The 19,181-nt window shown below is 40.3% G+C and overlaps 1 protein-coding gene across 3 annotated transcripts in view; it reads right to left on the reverse strand.

Annotated features, from left to right (window-relative positions):
* Positions 1–19,181, reverse strand: part of LOC126278125 (probable ATP-dependent RNA helicase spindle-E) — a 224,970-nt gene that overhangs the window by 76,531 nt on the left and 129,258 nt on the right. For all 3 annotated transcript variants that reach the window (XM_049978013.1, XM_049978012.1, XM_049978011.1), the window contains 2 exons: positions 5,874–6,101; positions 3,716–3,853 (listed from right to left, as the gene is read on the reverse strand). In XM_049978013.1, the coding sequence (XP_049833970.1) occupies positions 3,716–3,853; positions 5,874–6,101 (366 nt within the window). The remainder of the gene's footprint in view (positions 1–3,715; positions 3,854–5,873; positions 6,102–19,181) is intronic.

Below are 19,181 nucleotides of genomic sequence, written 5' to 3' on the forward strand. Positions count from 1 at the left end.
GCTAGTAATGCATAAACTTTTGAGTGCAAATAAAGTTATAACTGTATCACAATATCATTATTGTATGGTCATAAACATCCTAAAGTTTTTCTTCTTTCAATTATGAAGAAAATCGCAAACATAAGGGCAGCCACTGACATTATTGACTGAGTTGTTTAAAATTAAATCCCACTGCTCCGTATTCAGATAATGCCATAATGGTGCCATTTGGATTGCCCTGCTTGGCAACATGTAATTTTTTAATACAAATTTCAACAAATATATCACTGGTATGTCAACTGCAGTCGTATGAATATTACATGCATTAAACTGTGACAAACCTTTTTAATGAAAGTATTAGTCATAATTTATAACAAGGTTGTTGATTCTTGATAGCAATGCACAGCCAGATATTTTGTGGCAATATTTGTTAAACCTTTTAACATGTGACTTATACAGTGAATAGTGAAATGTCTGTGTAAAAATTGTGTTTGAGAAGCCATATTTTCCAAGAATGTTGCTGGTAAAGACAACATTATAACAGCAGCTATGAAAGCAACAACTGTAAGACGTAATGTCTGGCTTTACAGGTCTATAGCTCTGCTAGGAATGTAACGTTTTCAGATATTAGTAGATTATCTCAATCTTGAGAAAGAATTGGCTCACTGAGAACATAAATAATTACATAATTCTAAAAATGAAACTTTGCTTTTGAAATGTGGCTTATTATATGAGAAATAATTTGAGGTTTGTTGTGTGCAAATTACAAATATGTTATCCTCCTGGCCAACAAAATAGAATTATTCAGAAGTCAAATTTAACACTTCATGAAAAAAAATGCCTCAATACAGTTTTCAAGTTTTATTTATTTTTACAACATGGTTTGGCTTTTAACATATAAATTACAACAAAATAGAATGAAAAAGTAAATTTGGATTACTTTCACTTCCTTCTGTGCTTGTTTATGGTCTGACAGTTACTACTCTTTTTTAAATCAAACAGTAGAAAATTTGGGCTGGAATAACAATTATATGAAATAGGATAGAGTGCTGCTCATCTCATAAAGGAGGCACTGAGTGGTGGACTGGCACATTGGACAAAAAATGTTACATATAGTCAGCAATCGGACTAAGTCCCTCATCAGACACTACAAAACAAAACAAGAACACACACATTTTTATGACTGACAAAGGACTTAGCCTAATACCTAGTAATACCTAGTAGTCAATTGGTTTGTTCATAAAATAACTTTTTCTGGTACCAGTCACCATTTTATTTCTGTTTATATTTTGTATGATGCATTTTCTAAAATGAGTCCTATTTCAAAGTTTGTTTTTTGTGTGTTGTGCCATATATTCATGATGATTGACTTTGTACAACTGATACTGAACAGGTCAAAGAAAAGTTGCAATAATATATATTATTAGCGACTAGGTGAGTTAAAATTAAGTATCCATTCTTACAATTTAATTTTCAAGTAACTTTTTTCTTGTTACACACTCAGAAATTGTTTTACTGACTAGAAACAGAGTTTTATTAGAAATGCCTTTAGCTTAATTTTAAATATTGGATATGTAGCAATTTTTATCTCCTCTGGTATGTTACTGTGTAGTATCACACCAATGTTAATTGTGCTTCTCTGATAGGCTGTCATTCTGTGATATTTTTGGATTACAGTTGATTTCTCTCTGGTACAATAGTTGTGTACATATTTGTTCTGTAGTAGTTTGCCCATTTTCAAGAGGGTATAATGCAAGAAAAACACACATGAAAATTGCAGTCATTTACAAAGAGCATCAGGCAACAAACAAAGAGAAAACTGTGATTGGTAGTAGAAAAAGTTATTTTATAAACAATCCCATTGTTTTGATAGTTTCAGGCTTTTGCCAACCATTAATAATGCTGGATAAAATCAAATTATTTAGCAATATTCTTTCAATGAGTCTGATTGCTCAACGGCTCCTCTATATGTTGAGTAACAATCTATCCTTTTCATACTGTTGTTAATATATCCTATTTCATTTTTTTTAAATGATTGTTTTGGATTTTTACTTAACAGAGCACAACAGTAATTGATCTGTTGCCCTTGATATGTTGCCACTGTCAACTATTTGATGACACCACACACAGTCAAACTAATGTCAAAATTCTTCTACAACTTCTGGTCTCATTTTGATACAAACTCCTGAATCCATTATGATCTGCACTAAACTTCAAATTCCCACTTTGTACCTATTTCTCAACAAGCAAAAATCAAATCATACAGGTCATCCTTCCATTGTTGATTTCAAAACTCACCCATTGAGTAAATTTCTACTGTAGTTGACTATTCACTATAACTGTACACAATCTGCGTCCTTTAAGAAGGATGATAACTATTTTATTCACCATCCATGAGAACTCCCAGCAAACCAGCTCATTTTTTAAATATCACATTTTTCAGCCCAAAAATAGTAAAATATATCTTTTCAGGATAAGGACAGCCTAGAACATCACACACTATCTACCAACACACCTGTTAATTTTGCCTGTTTTTCTACAACTTAATTTTTTTTCCTATCACTGTATGTCAGTATGACTACCAATGACCTGTCAATTTAGATTAGATGTATTTTTTGTTCCACAGATTTGCATTGAGGACATTCTCAACGACGTAGAACATACCACAAAACAAGAATATATGAACCATATTTATTTTTTAAAAAGGCATGCTAATTTTACTACCACCGAGCCTAAGGAAAATGGTCGTCATGAATGAGGAATTAGCTAAAAAGTTGAAACATATTTTGATTTAAGAGGTAATGTGTCAAAACAAATGACCAAAGTAGCCATGGCCAAAGTACCAAATATCCTGTGGAAATTAACAAAAGAGACAATGTGGTTTACTCCACATGTCATCAGTATCCACCTCCCCAACGTCAGTGGTTCCACGGTGCAGACGTGGAACACAGTGGTAGCGCTGAGAGAGAGAGAGAGAGAGAGAGAGAGAGAGAGAGAGAGAGAGAGAGAGAGAGAGAGTACATTTTGCTTTATTTCCCATTTGAACTTACACCTTCATTTTCCTTAAAGTCTTTTTTTTCTTACTATTCACCAGCAGACAATCCTCACTTGACAAGATTTTTAAGGATTGGTACATAGCATTGGCTTGTAATGGAGTCCAATACTTAATACATTTATAAGGAAACTATAAACTAACAAAAAGATAAACTGGCTGGCCACTGATTACCTTTGGATATGACAATGCCGATAATAGTAGAAAAACCATCCTAGCTCTCCGAACTGCAAGTTTCTCCCTCTAGGAGGAAAGATGGATACTTTGTAAAAGGTTAGAAAGAAGGAACAGATCTCTCAAACCTCAGTTTGAGAGGGATCCATCCAGTTTGAGTGGAGAGAGACAAGAATTATACAAAGATATTTAGACAGAACAAAATTATCTACCTTTGCAGCAGCAACAGACTGGCAAACGTGTGCAAAATGTGGCATATATATTAACTTCTGAAATCTTAAGTTTTTTCAGTCGGCAAAACATAGAGGAAAAAGTTAGAGTGCACCTGTTATGATGAAAAGACTCTGAAAGTTAATAGTAGCTGTCAATCAAACGAAAGATGGGGAAGGTTGAGAAGGAATGAAAAATAAATTGTCATCAGATTTCAATATGTACAGCAAATGACAATTTCACATTTTGAACTAATACCCTCTGCTTTTAAACCCCAGACTCATAAATCTCTTACATTACCTTTGACAAGAAACTTTCCTCTGCTGGTTCGGCATAACCCTCCTCTATTAAGTTCTTGTTCACACTGCTCTTCGTTTTCAGGCCATTATAATGTTTAAAAAGCTCAACAGAAATCACCCCGTGAACAACAGAGTAGATCTGTGAATGGAGAAAGAAGGGGGAAAAAATCACAAAATTTACATTCCTAGTACATTTCAAACAAAGAAAAAGAAATTACCTTAAAGAACAGCCTTTCAGCATATTTAGCAGAAATTTACATAAATCATTTGATGAAACAATTATGTTCATTAAATAAACTACTTGTTCAAACACAGAACACTATTACAGATATCTGGATAATAAAATTATACAGTTTAATATAATAATGAAGCACTAAATCAGATATGTGGCCTCCTCAATGAATTTCAGATCAATATACAGTTTACAACAAAACTTAAAAAATAAAAAAAAAATCAACCATAACCTCTTCAGTTCTGTTCATAAGAACAGAGAATGGCAACAACACTTCAACATTTTGGTTGGTTTGTAGGGGTTGAAGGGACCATATCACAAAGGCCATCAGTCCGTTCAACATTTTTCAGAGAGGAATAGGCTCTATGTCATCCCGCATCAATAAATTAGAAGCTTTTAGGAATATATGCCACACATTGTTAAGAATTCCCCTGTCAGAACAAGTACTTGCAGATTAAATAAGTATCATTACATACTTTGCCATAAAGCTATTTGACAACTTAAAACTACTAGTAGAATGGTAAAAACACTTAAAACAGTGAATGGAGTAGGGTTTTAAGCTTAAAACCCAAACTCACTTGATAAAAGTGTGTGGAGGCACCATAATGTTTTACAATTAATAAGTATTAAAATTTGGCAACTGGTTACAAAGTATCTGCTTAGGAATAGTTCCATTATACAGTTCATGTAAACATAGTTGTGTCAAAGAATTACATGACAGAAATTTCGAGTCATATCATGTGGAAGAGCAATGTTCCTAAGGAAGTTGTAACATGTTGCATGGGTACGCTCCTTGGCATACCTTGATAAATTTTAGTTTTTCTCTTACTCATAAACTATTCACAACAAACAGAAAATGGGAATAGGCAACTACTTACCTATATCTGAAAAGTGTTTGGTAAATAGACATATATTACAAATCTTTGCACTAATGCATATGACTACACACCATATATAATTGCCTATTCACATTTTTGTTTGTTGTTTCCCCTCCTGGAATTTCCATACTAGTTACGCTTCATAATGATATATAAAGGAAAATTCTCTCAAGAAAACTATAAAATTATTGGAGAGAATTGCTGGTCAGTTTGCAGATGAAGTTTCAGTATTGCTGATTGGCTTGTATCAAAATATGCAACATTATCTCAGCTTTCAGAAATAATGGTTCTGAGAGATAGAACAGTGTATTTTTGTGGTACACTATATGAAGCACCAAAATTTTAGTTCCTCTTTCTTTCCCTCCAACCGTCTCACCAGAACCACTCGCTCTGAAAGCTTTAAAATTTCCATACATTTGTGTATGTCTTCTCCTTCTGCCATTTGGTGAGTAGATTTTTTTCTCTATCCAAGTGTATCATATTTTCAAAAATTGATTACTTCCACTGATATATCAATTCCACTGTTTTTTGTTATTCTAGTGCAATTATTAATGTAATAAGATGATGCAATAGTGTTAACTGACTAGAACTGACACTCTACTGGAAAATTATCAATTAAATATTTGGTAGGAAGCATTTATTATGCTAATTTTCAAACACTGATTTATAGTTTGCTAATGCTGCTAACAACCCAACTGCTGAAAATTTCATCCTCGACTGAACACGATTTGTATTATATTTTATCATACTTGAATGCAAGACATATTTCATGTCTTGTATTATTCACAGACTGGCTGTTATTTTTCTTCTGAATTTAGACTACAAAAAGGACATATGTGGCACTTACTACTGCTAGTCTTAACATATTCCTGTGAATTGACAAGTTGGAATACTTTTGTAGTTGTTCACAATGAGTTTCCCACAAAAAACCTATGCAAAATTTTCAGCTTGCATGTATCTATCTAAATAATTAGCATAAAATTATTCCTGAAGAATACGCATACAACTACTCAACCTAAAAACAGAAAAGTTTTGTTTAAAGATTATACCTCAGCTGTAAATATTTTTCCTTCTGTAAGCTCCCTGAATGCTTCATGGGCTTCATCTGACCAAACTCCTCGAGGATTTTTCAGAATAGATGGTTTTATTTCAGACAACACAAACTCACATGCAAGTGGCAGGATTGTATGCACACCGTCTTCCATGTTTTTCTCAGAGAAATTCCTCAGGTCACTTAATGTCACAAATTCCGTATTTCCATAATCAATGAAAAACACCTAAAATGAAGTCAGCATAAGACAATATTTATAACAGTTATTCAAGGGATACAATTTTCTTTTTAATACATCATTGAAGAAAGTCCAAAAAGTTTAGAATAGCATAAGAAGATTGGAATATAAATAATTTGTGAACTACAGGTGTTAAATAGTAATTTCTTCTTCTCAGAAATAATTAGCAATTGTATTGGTTAATTAAATGTGAAGTTAGTACATGAAAAAGTTAATAACATGTGAGGTGCTACAGAAACTGTACATGGCACAGCCAAGAATTTACAAGACTTCCAACTCTGTACTGAGCTGAGGCTTTTGTTGGGTTATTTTACAGTGAGTGATTCCACTTGGTAACCTAAGAAGGGCTCATCAGATGGTACTGAGATGGTGTAACCTCACCCATCTTGGCCTCAGAAAAATAGGGAAAACTGTGTATTAAATTTTGGGAATGTAAGGGAAAGACAGATACTTACCGTAAAGAGGACTTGATTAAGTTGCAGGCAGGCACAGTTAAAATACTTACACATTAGCTTTATCTTTACGGTAAATAGTGAACTATTTTTTCATTACATTATCAAGATTCCTTATAGTTTTGAAACTCCAACCTTGAGTTTCCATTGTTGTGTTAATTTTTGAATAGTTCTCTGGTATTCAGCTGGGTGACATCATCTAAGAAGTGTGATAGTTTGACAAGCCGACTTCTTGCCATCTTCAGGCATCATAGTACAAAACACACCGTGTTAAAATATGGCGGATAGAGATGTGCATGCTACAAGCATCACAAAACAGAGGATCCTCTTTTCGGAGGAGAGCAGTGCCCAATTCTAAGACTCTTGAAGGTCACTTCATTCTGCCTGAGCAACTGGCAGGAGGAATGCCCTGTACAGGTTGTTGACTTCACCAACTGCAGCTTATTGGTCATTACCGCCCAACCATTGTACTGTATGCACTTCCCGTGTAGCACTTCCTGTGTATCACAGAAACGACATCCTGCAAGGGAATAGGACACTGTGCCACACCCTGTCCTCTGCAGACCTCCTTGGCAGCCCGATCGGCCTGTTCATTTCCCCATATCCCTACATGACCTGGCACCCTGCAGAATGACACCTGCTTACCCTGCCATTGGAGCAAGTACAGTTGGTCATACATTAGTCAGACCAACTTCTCAGTTGGGTACAGGTCCTGTAACGGTTGTCAGGCACTAGGGGAATCGGAGCAAATCAAAACTGTTTGCCCTGAATACAATGCATCTGTTGCAGTGCCTTCAGGATTGTGTGGAGCTCTGCTGAAAAAACAGTATACTTGTCAGGAAGGCCAATATTGGAACATGACAGAGCAGCCAAGGGAATCCCCTTTTTTTGGAGCCATCAGAGCACACTAATGTGAAACTGTGAGACATACGTACAATGTTAAAAAAAGGGGACAGAAGTGTAAAATCTGACATACGATCTTTCTTAAAATTCGTCAATCTAAAATATGTCTGGGCCTCTGGCGAAGAAAAGATGGCACTCTGCTCCAAATGCAATGTAAAACATGAATACCAGCCATACCCATCTCTAAACTGGCCACACACATTTCTAGAAGGCAATCGTGTGCAGGATACCAAACAGCCTTTCCAGTGGAGGCTGAACAGTGGTATGGAATGTGGGTGTGCATGGTGTGGACAGTGTTTTATAAGCCTGGCGCACCATAAGTAGCCATCACCTGATGTGAAGTGACAGTTCGCCAGCCTCGCCATCACCTGATGTGAAGTGGCAGTTCACCAGCCTCGGCACAAAGGCTTGGTTTGGGGCTTGTTCTGAATGCCCCAGTGGCTAACCAAATCCCTTCTTTAAAATACTTAAAGCCTTAAGTGAGCTGTTTTTCAGAGCCTTAAAATGTGGTATCCATGTAAGCTTAGAGTCCAACGTGAGGCCCAGAAACCTCACTGAGTCTTTAAAAGGAAGGACAGTGTCCCTCAACTCAGGAAAGAGAGTAGTTAAAAAGAACATATACAGACTTCTTGGTGTAATACTTAAAACCACTCTTCCACACCCATTCATTCAAACGTCAAATAGTTACTTGCAACTGATGTGCTGCTGTTGTGAGGCTTGAAGAAGAGCAAAACATAGAGAAGTCATTCACAAACAAACAACAATGGACAGGACTTTTCACTACGGACATAATGTTATTAATAGCTATGACAAAGACAGTCACATTTAAAACGTTACCTTGAGGGACACCGTTCCCCTGCCAAAGTGATCAGACAGGATGTCATTGACTCGGTATCTAAAATATCATAGCGAGAGAAAGGACTGAATAAAAATGAGAAGACAACCATGAAAACCCCACTCGTGACGCTGCTCCAGGATAAGATGCCACCAAGTAGTATCGTATGCCTTCTCAATGTAAAAAAATATACCCAGAAGGTGATGCCGGCATAGGAATGTCTTTTATATAGTCATCTCCAGGAGGGTCAGGTTATCAAAGGTGGAGCGATACTTCCTCAACCCACACTGAAAGCAACTAAAGAGGTCTCTTTATTCTAAAATCTGGACAAGGTGGCAGTAGACCATCTACTCCAAGGTCTTTCCCACAGAGCCAGTGAGGGCAACACTGTGGTAACTACTCGGGGATGTATGGTGTCTCCCAGGTTTTAAAAGAGGAATTAAAATTGCCTCACAACACAAGTCGGAAAAGCAACCCAACACCCAAATGGCACTACAAAGTGTGAGGAGGATATCTTTGCTTCACCTTGTGAGGTGCTGCAGCATACTATAATGGATTCTGTCGTGACCAGAGGACGTGTCACGAGCCACAGACAATGCAGAATTCAGCTCCCACATGGAAAATGGGCAGGTGTTATCGTCACCACTGGTGGACCAGATGCCCAAACTACACCACTCAGCATCCACTCTATGGCATTTGAAACCTGCACTCTGACTTGTAGTTGAAGTAACTGTGGCAAAATAGGCTGGCATAGTCGAGGCAATCACCCATAGGTTGGTTTGGGGAGTGCTGTTCCACATTACAACAGCCCCGGCATTGGCACAATATTCAAACTGGGCCAACTGGCTAAAAATTGTCTAGTCTGCTGTACCGAGCACCCATCACAGTGTTTGTTTTTTTTTCCCCCACTCCATCTGGCAGATGAATCCAGATTGGGAAGTGATCACTTCATGCAAGTCAACCGCTTCCCATTGAGCGTTGTGAGCAAGAGCTGGAGAGCAAAGTGACAGATCAATGGCAGAGAACGACCCAGTTGCTGTGCAGAAATACATGCTCTGTACCGTATTTAGCAAGTATGCGCATGACGACATGAGAAGACTCAAAATTGCTCTATCGCTGTAGCAGGTAGTTGCAGAGCCCCACAGTACATTATGTGTATCAAAATCACTGTGTGTGTGTGTGTGTGTGTGTGTGTGTGTGTGTGTGTGTGTGTGTGTGTGTGTGTGTGTAATAAGGTCAGTTAGGGCCTCTTCATCGAGCACATCATGTGGGAGCAAGTAAATGGAACATATTGTCTGACGCACACGTGCACTGATACAGCAACTGCTTGTAAAGTCGTCATAAGTGAGAGGGGTCGAGCAGTGGTAGTTGGTACTGACAAAAATACTATGCCTGCTCTACCTCTCTCTCCACTCAGGTCGACTTTTCTGTGTAGGATATAGCCTTGTAACTCAGGGGCATGCAATTGATGGAAATTAGTCTCCTGGAGGTGCAGACACAATGGTCTACCCTGAGATAAGAGATGGAGTTCATCCAATGCATACTGAACCCTTGTAAATTCCAGTGGAGGATGGGAGTCACTTCATCTATGTGGTTTTAATTTACCCCTATCTCTGCACCAAGGAGGTGAAGCACCTGTACAGTGAGGGGGAGTGGAGGGGCTGCCTGGATTCTAGGCATCTAACTGCATGATGTCCTCCTTATCAGTAAGACTTGAAAAAATGATGTCTGATGGAGCTCGGGACAGCTTTTGATACAAACACTGTGAGCCTTTCCTTGCAGCCTGTACCTTCAAGGATGAGGGGAAAGGGGATGTTGAAAGGCACTCTGTTTTTCTTGTTCCTTCTGGATGCTACTGCGGAACTGTTGTTGGTCTTTCCTGGTGTAGCTGCCTGGATTGCTTTGTCCTTAATCTTTTTTCCTTGGCATGTACAAGTTCAAGTACGGGTGCTTGTGGTGAATAAAAGCACACTAGACATCATGTGCGTTGAAGTGCCTGCCTTGGGAATAGGTTTCTGCACCATGGAATACTACAAGGTGGCAAAGACAGGGGGTTTCGTCACCTCATATTCTTTCTTGTCTTCGGCATACGCAATACACTCGGTCAATTTCTTTCTTTTTTTTCCTGTATTTTCCTTTCCTCGGCAAAAACAGGGCGGTCTTGGCTCCGGACTGGGTGGTTCCCACAGCAGTTGCTTCAGATCGCTGGAGACGGACAGTCAGTTCCAACATCATGAGAAGCTTTTCTGCACTTCCCACAGATTGCTTCATACGGTGTAACCTGGGCAAGGAAAAAAATTTCAGGGGTTTTTCCCGGGATTTCCCAGTTAAAAATATACTTTCTCCCGGGTGAAAATATACTTTTTCCGTGTCAAGTGGCAGTTAACTGTTCCTCGGCACTGTAAAACTCGTCAATCCTTTGAATGTTTATGGTTTTATATACCGACGTAGAATTTCCCCGAGCTTTAAAAAACGAAACTTAGGGGAAAAACACATTTTCAAAGACCTTTGATGTGCAGCAACATGTACGCTGCATATTTCCATATTATATTACGAAGGTATAAGTTTGAATTCCACCACACACCGCATGCCACTTTCCGAAGCACTGGAATTGAGATTGCGATGCGCTTTTGTAAGCCAGTCATAGCTCATGTCACGTGATCTCGCCAGCTGATGACAGCACAGGACACGTGATGTAGTCACCCAATAGCAAGATCACTCACAAGTAGCACGATAACACAAATAAGGAAACTTAATGGTTTAAACTAATATACATATCATTCACATATAATACTGGTCTTGAAGATTAATAAGCTGGAAAGGAAGGTAAGCTTCCGCATATAATATTGATCTTTTTTGCACGTGTTACACTTTAAGATACACCACACAAGTGTAGCAGCAAAATTTTTAATAACGACATAAATGTCTGATCTTCTGGGCTCTAAATTCTTCTAAATGGTCGCCCTCAAAGAGTGGATTTTTAAATTAGAGTCAAACGCTTTGTGATTTAAGAAATTCATCGTACATTCTCGCACATAGTTCATCTTGAAAATGAAATTTGGTTTGAATGTAACGCTTTTCAAACCACCATTAGCAATATTTTCCCGTGACCTGTTAGAAATAGGTTCATTTCATCAGTTGGAAGAGAGCATCAGATAACAGTCATCACTGCGCTTGTGCGACTACGATGATGCAGGAAGCCTCCATGTTCGTGCATATAAAACATTAAAAGATCTTGCATTATGTCATAAAAGAAACTTGAACGCATCAGAATTTCGTGAACCATACTAAAATGCATAATTTGATTTAAAACGCACATTTATATGTAAATTTTCTTGGAGTACCAGTACTGTATCATCTAATGTTTGGTTCTTTATTAAGGAATAACGCCATACGTGCACTTGAAATGCAGCGGACAGTTGAAACTAGCTAATCATGAGAAATTAAACACATTGTTTCAAGTAAATTGACTGCCTCAGCAGAAAAGATTAATGAAAGCCAAATCTCTTTAGCAAACCGACAAAAATAACTTCATTGTTCTGCAAGGTGATTAATGCTTGACTGTCAGGAAAGTAGAAATAAAATCTAAAACTAATAACATATTTTAGCCTTCCGTAATTATGTGAATGTATTTTAATTCATTTGATAGCTTCCGGCCCCAAAAATCCGTTTGTTATCTTTTAACGTGAGAGCAATAAACAAAGAGGAAACAACAAAATCACTGAACATAAACAGATCACATGGAGATGACCCATCTCCCCACCTCAACTCAGATTGCTCTGGGCATCAGCCCCAGATTTACTATATTTCTGAACCGGGGCAATATTAAGTAGTGGCACCCAACCACACTTCTGTAACCAGAAGCAAGAGAAGGTACTACTCATACGCGACTCAACTGCGCAAGCGCAAGACCCTGCCCACAACTGCTCAAACGATTCTAATTTAAACAGTTGTCACGTCACGATTGGAAGCAATTTGTTGTTGTGAAGTATTGCATAGTCTTCCTAAAGCCTTTGACACACTTTGCTGTTGGCAGACGCTTGTATGTCACTGTGTTTTGTTGTATACGGCACATTTCCTTTGCAACTTGAGTTTTATTTGCAGGGTCACCAAGCTCGTACTCAGCAAATGAATGCCGATCCCCTGAGAGCATCAGATCTCTACAGTTTCTTGAGAAAACAATGCCACAAGGTGTTGGAATGTTGCAAAAACTTGGTGCTGTGACAGTTCATGTCCATGGAAGATGTAGTGCTCTGCCACAACAGACTTTGTCGGCTGAACAATGTGTGTGTGATGTTTATGCTCCGTGCACCTCACCTGTATTGTCCGGGCAGTCTGGCACACATGCATTTCCCCACACTGCAATGGATGCTGCACACTCCCAGTTTGCTGAGTATTACCTTGCCTTGAGTAATCCTAAAAGGTTCACATTTTGATTAGTCAGCAGAACACACACTTCACATTGTATTTCCAGAATATTCATCATAATTTTGCTGATGTCTTCCCAATGCAACTGATTTGTCTTTGCCTTCAGCAGATTATGGTTTTGGCTTCTTTTGTTTTAAGGCCTGTTGTACCTGGCAGTTGCTGTAACTGTTTATATGAAACACAACCTGTAAGTGCTGCAGTTTATCTGCTGGACTGTCACAGTATGACATTTCATGTGCTCTCTGCACTAGACTGCTTAGGACGCCTTCGGGTTGGAAGGGGCATGACAGCTGGAGGCATGCAAGTACAAATCTGTATGTGTCAGTTTATGGTAGATGCTGTATCCTAGTGTGCTGTCTGGTCTTCATTTGATAAGCACGTCCCGAAATGGAAGTTGATGGTTTTCCTCTATCTCCATTGTGAATTTGATATTCTGGTGCAGCAAATTTAGGTGTTGCAGAAAGTTTTGTAGGTGGTGTCATCCATGTGACCACAATACGAATGAGTTGTTAACTGTCAACAATTCACAATTCACATTGAAAAAAGGAGGAGGGCTTGTAGACTGCCAACTCCAGGGCTGCTTCTTCAATGGCTCCATGAACATATAAGCTATGACTGGTGATGGTGCCAGCCCATCGTTAATCTGTCTGTTTGTTCATAATAATTTCCATCGAATAGAAAGCAGGTTGACGTAAACACAGATTGAAACAGCTTTGTTAGCAATGGCTCAAACTTTTCTCCTATGAGGGAGTCTCTTAGAGGCAACTTGTGAAGAGAGATACCAAGCTGCGTCATCTGATGAATACCATACCTCCATCATGTTGATGTGAGGGCACGAATCTGATGTCTTCCAGGAGAACAACTGCGGGATGGAGACAAGCTGGTTGCAGCTTCATTATGCTTCGGGAAACATTCACGCGGGAATCCATGAGCCAGTGGAGCTCATGCAAGCACCATGTCAACCAAGAAGAATCGCACAAAGTTTGCAGGCCACATATACCTCTTCATGACGATGATGTTTCCCAATGACAGTGCCATTTTTCAACAAGACAATGCGCCATGTCACAAGGAGAGGACAGTGATGGAGTGGTTCGAGGAACACAGTGGTGAGTGCCAATTGATGTGCTTGCCCTCCAGCTCACCAGATATGAACCAATCGAACATATTTCTGAATCATTATCAACTGCATTTCAAACTCATTCACAAGGACCCCTTGAGTGCAAGGTCACAAAAGTCCAATGATGTTTACAACATCGACATCCCACATATTGTCTAACACGCAACCACAATTTTGGGTGCTAATGGCAACAGGGGGTGGGACTGGAGATATACAATGGTGAGCATAGTGTGAGGCTACAGAGCACAGTTGAACTGCTTATCGATAAGTAACTCACAACAGTGATACAAAGCAGAGCAATGGCAATGCTAAATATTGCATTGTATCGACAACAACAATTGTTGAAGTTGATATTTCATCACAAAGCAATTTCATGTAGTTCACCATTCTTGACAGACAGGTAGCTACTAACGCCATCTCCAGAAAAATGTATTAAAGGACAATCATTGTCCAAGCAGTGAGAAAGGAGTGGCAGATGAAATATGAGCATCAATGCAAGATGAATGAGTGGAATGTATGGTGTTGTATACATTCGACTGTGCGGACAATGTACATGAGGAGTATAATGACGACAATATGTGCTTAACAAGTGAAAGTAACAATATTAGAGAAGGAAAGTTGCTACTCACCATATAGCGGAGATGCCGAGTCGTGATAGGCACAACAAAAAGATTCACACAATTATAGCTTTCAGCCATTAAGGCCTTTGTCAGCAATACACACACACACACACACACACACACACACACACACACACACACACACACACACACACACGTCTGCAGTAAGTGATATTGAAACAGGTATCAAACCATGAAACCATGTAATTCATCATCCTTGACAGACAGGTAGCTACTAATCCCATCTCCAGCAAAAGTTAGTATAGGACAACACTGTCCAGGCAGTGGGTACCAAACACAATTGTGTACATGGAAGATCCTCCAAAGCAAAGTAAAAAACTAATTATCAACAGATTTTGAATAAGTCCATAGCAATATGACTGTGTAGTGCACAAAAAAACTACAGATATTTAAGGGAAGAGTAGGTGCACTTGATACAAAAACTGGTGTTTGACATTTCAAGGATACTTGATAAAATTTACAAGGTGTACCAATAGTGACGTACTACATTATGCACATCAAACTGCACACACCACAGATTACAGTAACTTCAAGGAAGGCAGTGGATGGTTGCAGAACTTCAAGCAGTGCTACAGAATTGGAAGATGTAAGATAAAGAAACTGTGGAATTGGCCAAAAAATCTGTAGATGAGCTAAACAAACTTATCCCACTGTTCTGTAAGGATTTCCTTCAACAGCGAGCAAGTGAAAGCTTTCTTGGACCTACTGCACTAAGGGATGGACTGTGTTCAGCACACAAAGGCTCTGAAGGACACTGAGGGAATCGGAGCATATGACACAATTAAAAAGCCTATGTCTTCGGATGTACTGGGTGGCTGATAGAGGGCAAAGGGCTCTGCTGTAAATATTGAGCAGCGTTCTAGAGGCCAATACCAAAAATTGTTGGTGCCAATGATGAAGGCACACACAATGCCACTGTTAGTCTCCAATCCATCAGTAGACACGTAGGTTCTATCACTAAATTGCTTGCGAAGGGTGAGAAAATTACTGCGATAGATCAGATCTGGAGTAGTTTCCTTGGGAAGTGAATGAAGTCCAAGATGAAAACAGGCTGCCACATGAAGCCGAGGCAGTGAATGGTCCACACCCATTGGGAATGTGGCAGGTAACATGAATTTAAGCTGCTGGAGCAGTAGCCGAAAGCGAACTCTGGGAAGTAACGCAGAAGGAGGACACACCCCATACTGTCAGTCACAGAAGTCAACAAAGAAGAAGGGAAAGGAAGGGCGGTCGTGCATGGCAGACAAATAGCATGTGTATCCACTGAGGACAGTATCACCCCTGTATGACAGTGGTAGTTCAGCAGCTTCTGCTTAGAGACACTCAATCGGGCTTGTGTGAAAGGTGCCAGTGGCCAAATGTATTCCACGATGGTGGATTGCATTAAGATGATATAAGATGGAAGAATGTGCAGATGAATAAGCGAAACACACATTCTAGTTTTGAATTGACCATTATGTTCCATCACTTCGCAAACACACCTGGTGAGAGAAATGGGGCGGTAGCTACAAGGAAGGTGTTTGCCCTTACCAGGTCTAGGTAAGGATTTGATAGTGGCTTCATGCCAGCATCTCGGAAACATGCCATCTGTTCAAATGCAATTGTACGTATGAAGGAGAAAGTGCTTTCCTGAAAGAGAAAGGTGCTGCAACATCTGAATGTGAACATTGTCCAGTCCTGGGGAGGAAGATTCTGATGAAGTAAGAGCTTGGTCTAGCTCCGTCATAGTAAAGGTGGCATTTTAGTATTCGTGATTCTGAGAGGAGAAGGGTATCTCAAAAGCCACCTCCACTTATTTCCAAAGGAGGAAGGTGCGGCGATAGTGGGTGGAGCTCGAAATCTCCACAAAATAGTTGCCCAAGGTGCAGAGAGAGCAATAGGGTCCACAATGACATCATCTGTTATGGTCTGGCTGGATATCAGGGAATGGACCTTGGCCCCAGAGAGCCAAATGAGGTTTCCCCCACACAACAGAAGAGAGAGCGAAACTGTTAAAATAATTAGCAAATGAAATCCAACTAGTTTTTTTGCTATCCCGAAGAATGCGACAACATTGTGCATGCAACTGTTAATAACGAATACAGTTTGCCCTCATAGGATAACTGTTAAAAATATGGAGAATATTTCTCTGCGTGCGAATCGCATCATGGCACACCTCAGTCCACCAGGGGTCAGGGACACAGCATAGTATAGCTGAAGTGCAAGATATGGAATTTTCTGCAGCAGTAAGGATAACATTTGTAAGGTACTCCACCTGTTCATCACAACTGTGGAAACATTATTCGTCGAAGGTTGTTAGGGAGGAGTAAAGCCTCCAGTCAGCCTTAGAAAGCTGCCAACTGGGTTTACACAGAGGTGGGGTAGGAGTCAGTAAACGGATAGTGCACAGGAAATGGTTGCTTGAGTACGTGTCAGACAGAACAGACCACTCGAGATGATGGGCAAGTTGGGCAGTGCAGAACGAGAGATCCAAATGGCAGTAGATATTCGTCGGGCCTGAAAGGAATGTGGATGCTTCGGTGTGAAGACAGATAAGGTTGAGTTGATTTAGAAAGCTATCCAAGGGGGCACCTCTCGGACAGGTTCTGCAAGAGCCCCAAAGTGGATGGTGCACGATAAAGTCACCGAGCAGCAAAAAGGGCGGAAGGAGGGAGTCGATCAAAACCCTAAGCTAGAGTAAGTCTGCCCTGGTGACAGTGTATGACAGAGAAATTCAGATGTCGCTAATAGAAAAGGTGAAGTGACAAAGGAAAATGTGGACTGCAACAGCTTGCAGCTGGGTGTTCAGTGAGATGGTTTGGCAGGTCAAATTGGAGCAGAAAGAAATGCAGGAGGTCAAAGCAGTTATGAGGGCCCAATTTCATTTCCTGGAGGCAGGTAACAACAGGCTGCTGTGATTCCAAAAGCAGCCTGTTGGATCTAATGCCACAAATGTTCTATCGGAGGAGTCATAATGGGGCATGGGGAGGAGTGAACAAATATAGGGCAGTCACCTCAGCGGCCGCTGAGTGCCAGCCTTCGAAGACTCACTGTTGTGTGGCACAGAGGCTGGAGTATAGTATTCCATGAGATCTACAGAGGTGTTGGCATTCTCCGTCAGTTAGTCAGCAGAGTTCATGGCAGAAAAATGGATGGTGGTGCACACCAGCGAAATGGAGATCAGCTGGGTGAGGGTATTACGCGGTGACACCATGGAAGAGGATCTCTGGGTCAGGACAGGAGAAGACTATTTGCATTTATTCAATTTTTTAATGCCTTTACAGTTAGCAGAGGTTTGCCAGAGGGACATAAAACGTCTTCGCAGGAGTATTACTTTTGTCCTTTCCATCCTGTGGGTTATGTAGAAAGTGATTTCATTCCCCGAGGGCAAAGATTTGCACAGCTGTAGGAGGAGGAGATGGGGATGCTACCATGATACTGGGCAATATTACAACTGCAGTGCTGAATTGGAGGTTGCAGGTCTGCCTGGCCATGTCCTTCGTGGAACAAGGCATAGCAAGAACAGTACTGTAAGTGCCGGATGGTACAATGCAATGCTTTTGACTAGCCACAACAACTTGCAAGCAACAGGGTGAGGTACTTTTTCCTTCATCTGTATCTCCTGGTGGCCTACTCATCAAGATACATGGGACATTCATGGGATGAGGCGGCATGGTCACCATTACAACTGATATCGTGAGGAGAAGGAGGTGTGCAATGCCCTTGTGAGAATATCTTTCACAAGTAGCACATTTGGCCTTGTTTTGACAGGACACATGAGTGTGGTTGTAACATTGACACTGGTAGCAATGCAGGTCTGGAACACACAGTCAGACTGATGACTTCATAGCCTCCTCTGATCTTTGATGGAAGCACTGCTCGATGAAATGTGAGGAAAAGAGTATGTGTACATACAAAGGTGGCATCAACCTTTCTCATTACCTGACGGACTACAGTGATGTCCTGGTCAGAGGGGTAAATTTGGATTTTTCCGTTGGTCAAACCATCAAGCAGCCGAGTGTAAATAATGCCACAAGAAGAATCCAGAATTCGATGCCCCTCGACACGAACAGTACAGCCTTGGAGGAGCGAAGCTGTAAGCGGTTGCTGGGCTTGAAAAGCACAATTGGTCTCCAGAAGCACAGTCCCATTATATAAGCAAGGGCAGAATTTCACAGGGCCTGCAGTTGGATCAACACCTTTCTGAATAATAACAGAAATAACCGTAGCAAAGGACTGGCCTCCTTCGGTACATGATAGCATGAGGAACTGAGTTGCAGCTGGGAGAGTCTTTGAATCTTTAGCCTCATTCTGTTTACGTTTAGTAGATATAGACTAAGATGGTGATTGCATCATTGCGAAAAAATCTCCCACAATTGCCAGCATCTCCAACAGCACGCACCTTCTAACTAGGGGTCCCTACGGAGCAGAGCTCATCCACCTTAGGTGATTGTTTACACCTCAGGTCACACCTCCTGAACTCCTGGCAATTGGGCAGTCACCTGTCCCTGGGCCTGGCCTGTACCAGGAAGTACATGCGAACCCTACCTGTCAACTGGGAGCTGAGAATTATGCATTACCCAGTCACCTGTTATAATAGGCTAGCCTTCAGGAGTGCACAGAGAGGAAGAAGAAACAAAGGGTAACCTCACAGTCCGTAGCAGAGGAAGGGGAAGAAATGGAGAATGAAGAAAGAACAGTTGAGGGACTGTT

Source organism: Schistocerca gregaria, chromosome 6 (assembly GCF_023897955.1).
Source record: "Schistocerca gregaria isolate iqSchGreg1 chromosome 6, iqSchGreg1.2, whole genome shotgun sequence".
Classification (NCBI taxonomy): domain Eukaryota; kingdom Metazoa; phylum Arthropoda; class Insecta; order Orthoptera; family Acrididae; genus Schistocerca; species Schistocerca gregaria.